This window comes from Curcuma longa, unplaced genomic scaffold (genome assembly GCF_044706935.1).
Source record: "Curcuma longa cultivar G26 ecotype Majalengka, Jawa Barat unplaced genomic scaffold, ITB_CL_G26_1.1 contig_10294, whole genome shotgun sequence".
Taxonomy (NCBI): Eukaryota; Viridiplantae; Streptophyta; class Magnoliopsida; order Zingiberales; family Zingiberaceae; genus Curcuma; species Curcuma longa.
In genome coordinates, this window is record NW_027428563.1 from 77,070 (window position 1) to 86,441 (window position 9,372).

Sequence of the window (9,372 nt, forward strand, 5' to 3'; positions counted from 1 at the left end):
TTATATTGATAAAAATTTTATTAATGTATATCATTCATAATATATATGTATTTAAATTTATTTATTTAATTAAATAATTATTAAATTTATTTAATTGATTTTGATTTTTTTTTTGCTTCGTCAATTTAAGTTCAAGTTATGAGATAGTTACGTTGGACAGTGGAAGGTATAGTCGTTAATTTGGATTAAGTCTATCGAATTAATTTACTCTATCAAATAATTTAAGCGGGTTAGATTAAAAATTTATCAACCCATCATCTGACGGGTCTAAACGGATCTACCCAAGTGGATCGTGGGTTCAAGCGGATCAAGTACCCATGGCAAGCTTAAATTGACCCGCGAGCCTAAAAAAAATTAATAAAAAATTTAAAATAATTAATAAGTTACAACTTACAGGCTACAACTTATAAGTCAAATCCTAAACCCAGATCCAATGACGGAAATAAACATAAGCGAAAAACTTTTACTTTTTGACCTATATTTCTTTTTGCATCCCTATCCCATTCTGCCGTTCATCGTCGCTTGCCTCCGCGCCTCCTCGTGAATCTCAAAAATTGAGAGAACAGCAGTCCCTGTCTCTGATCTCCAAGCATGAATCTCATTCCCCTCACTCCGGCAATCCCCCTTAATCTCCAAGAACGAATCCCACCAGCCCTGCAACTCTTGATCTCCAATTTGAGGTGAGATTTTGTACTTGTTTTACTAATTTCATTCTATTTTCCTTCTTTTTCTATTTTTGTGGTTCGCATGGCCTTTTGCCCCTTGTCTTTTGCCCATGTCCTACATGACTATGCAGCCGAGCATGGCAAGACACAAACTACCATACTTGTTGTTTCTTTCTCTCCCCGTGCACACATAAACCCTAGTTTCCTTTGTTTCAATGTTTACTTGATTATCAAGCTTGGAATCCCTAGCAATTAGCACTAATCTTTTCTCCAATGGCGAGCAAATTTTGTTTTCTTGTAGCGTTTAACTAATTAATTTGATGCTTGAAACTGTTGGTATTTTAAGTGTAATTGTGTGAACTGTGAAATCTAAATTTTTTTATAGGAATTTGTATTCGTATAAACTATAAACTATGCAAATTAGATTGTTTGTTTTTAAATGTCAATTAAAATTTACTATGCTCTCAATCTAAAAATATAGAATGTTTTAACATTTATTCTGCAATAATATTTCATCATCTAATTCTCTCTTTTGTTGCTCAACATATCTTTGAGAAGACATAGCTTTTGAAGAGTCAAGTTTTGATTTTTTTTTTTTTTGTTGAGATCTAAAGGGGTAACACAAAAAATAAGTTTTTGTTATTTTGCTATTGATATTTTTTTGTGTTTGATTGATTTTTTATTTTTTTATTACAAATTGATTTTGAAATGGGTTCTACTTCTCAAAAATAAATTATTAGTTTAGATGTTGATGAATTGGAAAGTGCTAAGCAGGATAAGGGGTCACCTAAAGTCTAGAGAAACTTCTGATATTTGGGTGTATTTTAAGAAAATCACAGGGATTGATAGTATGAATCAAGCTGAATGTAATGGGTGCAAACAACAATATAAATGTGGGGGTAAATATTATGGAACTTCTACATTATAGTGTCATCTTAAAATTTATGACAAATTAAAATTCCATGATGTAGGACAAATGATTCTTGATTAAGATGGGAAGATGAGATCTAATAAAATAGACCAAAAGATTTTATGTGAGTTATTGGCTTATGCAATTATAAGACATGATTTATCATTTTCATTTGTTGAGTATGAAGGTATTAGAGCTTGGATGAATGAGATCTAATAAAATAGACCAAAAGATTTTATGTGAGTTATTGGCTTGTGCAATTATAAAACATGATTTATCATTTTCATTTATTGAGTATGAAGGTATTAGAGCTTGGATGAAGTACATAAATCCTGATGTTGCTTGTATTTCTAGAAATACTCTTCTTTTTGATATTAACTGAACCTACTTGAGGGAGAAAGAGAAACTCAAGTATGTTTTGGCTACTATACAGAATAGAGTTTGTCTAACTTCAGTTTTGTGAACGGCGTGCATTAGTGAATGTTACATTTGCTTAACTACTCATTTTGTTGATAATGATTGAAAATTAAACAGTAAAATACTTAATTTTTCTCATATGCCTTCTGCACACTCAGGAGTTGAACTAGCTATAAAATTGTTTAAATTTTTGAAGGAATGGGGGATTGAGAAAAAAAGTTTCTCTTTGATATTGGATAATGCATCTAGTAATGACAACATGCAAGTTCATTTGAAAGAGCAACTCTCTTTGCATGATAGCTTATTGTGTGATTGTATATTTTTTTTCATGTTCATTGTTCTGCTCATATATTGAATCTCATTGTCCAAGAAGGTTTGAAAGTTGTTGTTGTAGCTTTGAATAAAATTAGAGAGTTGGACAAGTATGTTAAAGGTTTAAAGACTAGGATACAGAAGTTTGGACAATGTGTACAAGCAGTTGGTAACATTGATACCAGTATTGGCTTACGATTGGATGTGTCTACTTATTGCTTTTGCTTCTCTTCAATTCAATGACAAGAATTATAAATATTGTCCTTCAAGTGAAGAGCGGAAAAGAGGAGAGGAAATTTGTGAGTTCCTCGAGCCATTTTATGACATTACTAATTTGATCTCTGGTTCTTCTTATCCTACATCAAATTTGTATTTTATACAAGTTTGGAAGATTGAAGTTCTATTATAGGAAAACTTATCGAATGAAGATGAAGTGATAAGTTATATGTGTAAAAGAATGATGAAGAAGTTTGATAAGTATTAGACTCAATATAGCATGGTGCTTGCATTTGGGGCTATTCTTGACTCACGAATAAAGCTTTCAATGCTAGAGTTTTTTTATTCAAAGGTTGAAAGTGATTTTAATTTCTTAAATGCCAAAAGAAGATGGAACTTGTGAAGACAAAATTGTATAAGTTTTTTTACCAGTATTTTAATACTAACAAGAAAAGTTCTTCACAACCACATTCTTCTTCTACCACACATACACATCCGCAAAGTGGAGGAGGAGTTAAAGGAAAGAACAAAAGAATCTTTGATGTAAGTACTTTAATTTTTTTCTTATATTTTCTAATTGGTTTATATTTTCTTGTTATTACTATTCCAATTAATATAGGAAATGATGTCATATAAGAGCCAAACAATTACAAGTGTTGGAAAATCTCAATTGGATTTCTATTTGGATGAGCCAAAACTTGAATTCACATATTATTAAGATTTGGATGTTTTGGAGCATTGGAAGAATCAAAAGCATCGGTACCCAACCCTTGCACTAATGGTCTGTGATGTTTTAGCTATTCCTATAACTACTGTTGCATCAGAATCAACTTTTTCCATTGATGCCCGTGTGCTTACCAAGTATAGAAGTTGTACTCTTCATGAAAAAGTGCAAGCTCTTAAATACACTCGTAATTGGTTACATGATTATACTATTGGTAATTTTATTTACTTTAGTTATGTTCTTGACTTAGTTGATATATTAGTTTATTGTGATTTTATTTTTAACTATCTCCATCTTTATGTTTTTTATATGTAGATAAAAATAATGAAGGCAATGCAAGTATCAAAACAACATTGTCCAAGCAAGGATCAAATACTCTATAAGAGGATATTGATGAAGAGAAAGGGGATGGAGGAGAATTAGAAGAATTTAATATGAATGATGTCATGATTGATGAAATTTAAAAAATATTATATTATTTATTTAGTTTCATAGATTTTATTGAACTATTTGGTTATGTAAATGATACATGATGTGTGTGGTGTGGGATCTAAGCCTTCATTTGAAACATAGACTCTCCTTATGGTGAAGTATTAGTGAAGTTTTCAGGTCATTCCTTTTGATTAAATGTGCACTGTTGGTTAAATATGAGTCTTGGTGAAGTCCTGGAGTCTGTGAAGTCTTGGTTAAATATATTTGGTTATATATTTGTATTCTCCTTCATGTGCATGAACTTGTGAACTCTACAGATCTACAATTATAAGTCACGAAATTAAATTACAAAAAATATGGATTCCGAGTAAATAAGTTTTTTTATTTGTTTTATTTTTTAGGCCCATGGGTTGGCCCGCTTAACTCATAATCCATTTTGAATTGGGTTAAGTTGAAGATTTTGTAGGTTGCCCGTCCCGTCCCATCGGATGTTGGGTTTTTTTATAGGATCTTGATGCGCGCTAGAGGGGGTGAATAGCGCGGTTGTTGTTTTTTTTGTTCGTTATATCAGAAATCACTAAGCAGCGGATATTAGAAAAGAATGCAGTGACACAGATTTTTTACTTTGTTTTTAACCCCCCAAGGTTAGGAGGTTCACTTCGAGCTATATTTTCATACTTGTTGGAGGAGCTATATCATGAAAATCATCAAATAGATGCTAATAGCCACTTTTACTATTGAAGTAGAGTTGATAGTCTTTTATGAAGCATCCGATCACAGGATTTGGCTTCATAACTTCATCACAGCGTTACATATCATTAATGACATTGACATGCCATTGAGAATCAACTATGATAATAAAGTCATAGAACTTTATGCTAAGAATAATCGTAGTTCATCAAAGTCAAAGTACATCGACATCAAATTTTTGACGGTTAATAAAAGAGTTCAGTGTGGTCAAATGATGATAAAGCACATCAACACAAATTCTATATTAGTAGATCCGCTCACTAAGGGCTTAGTGTTTAAGGTGCTTCATGTGCATGTGGCGGACATGAGAGTTCTTCTATTAGATGAAGTACTCGTTTAGTGGGACTCTATATTTTTTTTATTGCTCTATACTGATTAATAAACACATGCATTTTATTTTATTTTATTATGAGTACTTAAGTTAAAAATATTCATGTGTATTTTATTTTGACATTCTGAATAAATTTATCATGATTTACTATTGTTGTTTAGCATGTGGTGTTTGTAAATATGATATAGATTTAATGTGGAATTATGAAGTTTAGATCATGATTTGCTATTACAATTTACTATAAAATATTTATAAATATGATTAGGAACCCTTTTGGATCATCATGAAAACCAACTGGAAATTGATATATAAAAATTACATTTCATGTAATTTTCATGTTACACATCCACATCTTGATCTATGTGATTGATAACATTGATATTGTGATTATTATTGGAGCCTATTATAATTATATTAAAGTAACTATGACATCTTTAGTCATATACCAATAGATTAATGAACCAGATTATTTTCCAAGGGTATTCTTTACCCATTGAGTTAGGTATCTTGTTGACGTCAACTAAGGATTACGTTACTCATGAGTTGTATATGAATCACATATAGCTAAAATGGGAGATCATTGGATATTATCTCGCTATTCGATGGGCTTACATGTATTTGTGATATACAGATTGATGTCATTAAAAAATAAATTCATTAAGTGATCTAATTAATAGTCATTGAGGGTTTATATTATTGAATGTGAGTTTACATTTGTAGAACATGTTAACCTGCACCGTTATTATTGATACATTGATAATAGATTGGATTCATTATAAATAGGGCATGGTCCTCGTAGGATTAAGTATTCTGATAGATCTCCCTGCTATCCATTGGCGAGGAGATTATGTGTTGTCACCCTAACTTTTATGAAAGACCTACCCCTTGTTCTTCTTCTTCTCCCACAAGATTTGAATTGCATGGACGGCTTAGAGATGATGGCGATTTCGTTGCATTCAATTCATCTTTATTTTGGCCATCGTCTATTTCAATTTGTTTAATCTACTGCTATATTTTTGATGATACTGGATCTTGTATGTTTTCTATCTTGTTGAGTTTATAAAGTTATAGAATTCATGTTGGAAAACCTATTCCATCAAGATGTACTTTGAAATAAGGGGTTTACGAGATGCAACTTTCCAAAGGTTGACTAAAGGATCAAATGCTCAGATCATTATAAGGCTGGGAACCCGAGGATTCAGTCGCCCAAGAGATTTTGGATTTTTAAAGAACCCAAGAAAATAGGAAATGTAGATTGGTCATCAAGACAAGGACCGAAGGACTTGATTGATGTTGTCGCACCAAGGGACATGGAGGCTTGATTAACTAAGAGGTCGTCCCCGGGGCAATGGTGTCGCGGTAGAACATTCAGGTTGCCACCTAGGCACCTGCGGTTCGATCCTCAGTTACGGCGTATTTGCAGAAATTTTCCTCCAAATGGGGAGCGCAATCAAAGGATGCTGGGCATCTGGGTTGGCCGCTACGTGCACTTCCCGATTTACCCTGGTGGCCGATGGGAAACTTCCGTGGGGCTGGGCCGGTGATCCCTAGAGATAGTCAATGAGGCTAACTGGGATTTATCATTTTTTTTATTAACTAAGAGGTGTCAGGTTAAGGGACCCAAGGACTCTATCAATCGAGGGGTCAAGAGTTATAATATGCCGCTGAGTCAACGATCCAAGGCCTCGACTGACTGAGCGGTTGGGAGTTATAATATGCCACTGGGTCAAGGAATCTAGAGGCTCGACCAACCGGGGGGCTAGGAGCTATTATATGTTGCCGAGTTAAGGGACTTGAGAGCTAGATTGATAGAGGGACCGGGAGCTAAAATATGCAATTGGGTCAAGGGACTTGAGGCCTAGATCGAGTGACAGGCCAAGAGCTATAATATGCTGCCGTTGGGTTAAGGAACTCAAGGGCTTGATCAATCAAGGAGCCAACAGCTATAATATGTCACTAGGTCAAGGGACTCAGGGCTTGACCCATCGAGGAGCCAAAAGCTATAATATGCTGTCAGATCAAGGGACTCTGGGACTCGATCGAGCAAGGGGCCAAGAGTTATAATATGCTACTAGGTCAAGGGACTCAGGGGCTCGATCGACCAAGGGGTCAGGAGCTATAATAACTTAAGTCGTCAATTATTGAACACCTATGGAGTTGAGGCGAGCATCTAATACATATTTTCTCCAGAAAGATGAGGAATAAGCTCTTATTAAGATAAGCGATATATGGAAATATAGAATAAACCTTTATCAAGACAAATGATGGAAACACAGAATAAGCTCTTATTAAGACAAATGAGAGAATAAAAAAGGGCTTAACTGATTAAGGAAGAAACTTGGCCGTTGCATCTTGAAGATAGTATGCACCATAGAAAAGGGCTTAACGAGTTGACGAAAAATTTCAAATTGACAAATGGTATTCTTCCATAGGAACTTCATAACGGCATTCTCCATCACTTGTACCTATGGTTTACGATAGTCCTTAAAGTAAGTATAAACTATGATAAGATTTACTTATATCAAAATAGTTAAACCAATAATGGTGAACACTTTAAACCAACCATGTGTTTGATCTTCAACCCCACACTTTAGAGGGACTTTAGCCTATTAGCATATTACAAATATATTGGAGTAAATTTGTCGTGCAATCGCAAGGGGCTTTCATCCCTTGAACGCAATATTATGGGTGAGTTTTTATTTTTGAGATAAGTGGAAGTAACTACATTTTACTGTAATCATAAATCTATAAATTGAACATTAAAAAAAAAGATATTGAAAGTTGAATATTGTTAACAGAATAATTAACATGTGCAATTAGTGAATATGAAATTCTCTCAAAGGTGGTGGTAGGCATAAATGATAAAGTATTTATTTATTTTGTTTTGGAGAGCCGGCGGTAGGATGAGCCGGACAGCGCAGCGGTTCAGAAACCAAACCACGTGTACAGCGTTTCGAACGTTGATTGCCAGGCGATTCCATATCGAATCGAACTGGAGCCGCGCCACGGTGTCTTTTTCTCGCAAACTGCCAGACAAGTGATAATCGATTCCCGTCTTTATTTGCCCTTTCCACCTCACACTTTCCCTTATCCCTTCATCGTTGCCAATAATTTCATATCGCAATTAACACGTCAATTTTTCGTTTCCTGAAGTCTGATCGATTTCGCTTTCGATAAAGATTCTTTTCGATCCAATTAATTTTGATTTCAGGACGCTTTTATATCGCATCATCTCTCTCTCTCTCTCTCTCTCTCTCTCTCTCTCTCTCTCTGCGTCATCCAGTCACCGACGCGAATGGCGAAGCGCTTCGTGGCGGCGGCGATCCTTCTCCTGCTCCTGGCGGCCGCCTCGCCTCCTGTGGTCTCCGAGTCGAGGTCCGTAGCTAGGGACGGCGCCTCCTGCACAATGTGCGCTTCCTGCGACAACCCTTGCCAGCCCATCTACTACCCTTCCCCTCCTCCACCTCCTCCTTCGGCGCCGGGGACCTTCTACTACTACTCTCCACCTCCACCATCCGCCGGCGAAGTCTACTACCCTCCTCTGACAGGCATCTACTTCAAGGCGCCACCACCGCCCAACCCCTTCATGCCTTACTTCCCCTTCTACTATTACAGCCCTCCTCCGCCTTCTCACTCCGCGGCCGGCGCCAGTACTGCCGCCTCCAAATCCTTCCTCCTCTTCTCCTCTTCTCTCCTCTCTCTCTTCTTGATGTGGTAAAGGCAATCACTTTACCTTGTGCATGTTGTAAGTCGTAAGTCCAATGATCTCTCTCGTTTATCCGATCCGTGTTGTATAATTCTGATATATCAGCTCCCAATTCTGTACTCCGTCGAAATGTTTGATAAATGAATCAGATCATAATTGTGGGATCGTGTTGGATTCATAGTTATAATTATGTATAAGGACATAGAAGAATGTGGAGGGCATAGCTTTTTAGATAAGATTAGATAAGCAACGCAATATTTACAGTGGCAGACAGTGTGCATGCGCAGCTGTGCATCACATGACGATTGGCGACACCTCTGCGTGCAATTATTGATGATCCATGCATGCCTCCATGCATGCCTTGTAGGTATTTCGATCGGTCCAGGGCGACAACGGATCGACGACTGCTCATATATACCTTTCCACTTTCATATCAATATCTGCTTAATTCGTAGATCTGAACTCATTATTGTTGATTTCGGTATATGTCGGAGAGGATGCAAATTAATATGAATCGTTGAAGTTAGTGTTTAATACTATTTTCATAAATGATATTGCTCCGCTACAGGTGCTTACAAATAGCAGCAATTCATTCCCAAGATACAACGACGATGTCTCAGAATAGTAACACTTCAAATTCCGAGACCAGTGAATCTTCTCGTAGGTTTTTTGGACTCCGAATGCACAAGATAAAATGAATGCTCAAAGGATGAATAGAATTAATGAATTCGATCATCTTTCTAATATCTGGAGGAATCTATTTATACAAAAAGAAAGGTAGAATATTCTTTGGTGAGTGGTTGTGACCTTTGGGCATGATCAATATGGGCCGTTCGATCTGGAGGGTTGTAACTCTTTAGATCAATTAATTTTTCATTCATCCTTAATCGATTTTTAATAAATTAGTAA

General features: G+C 35.8%; 1 protein-coding gene and 1 pseudogene across 1 annotated transcript; both read left to right on the top strand.

Moving 5' to 3' along the window:
* Positions 1-1,891: 1,891 nt before the first annotated feature.
* LOC141815783 (zinc finger BED domain-containing protein RICESLEEPER 2-like) lies at positions 1,892-3,708 on the top strand (annotated as a pseudogene).
* Positions 3,709-8,016: 4,308 nt separating this feature from the next.
* LOC141815792 (uncharacterized) lies at positions 8,017-8,546 on the top strand. The gene has a single exon (XM_074703676.1). It carries the CDS (start codon positions 8,053-8,055, stop codon positions 8,473-8,475), a length of 423 nt encoding a protein of 140 aa, XP_074559777.1. The 5' UTR covers positions 8,017-8,052; the 3' UTR covers positions 8,476-8,546.
* The last annotated feature ends 826 nt before the right edge of the window (positions 8,547-9,372 follow it).

What these genes read in the sequence shown, in the direction of transcription:
- LOC141815792 (XM_074703676.1), top strand. Translation starts at nt 8,053, where the DNA reads ATGGCGAAGCGCTTCGTGGCGGCGGCGATCCTTCTCCTGCTCCTGGCG.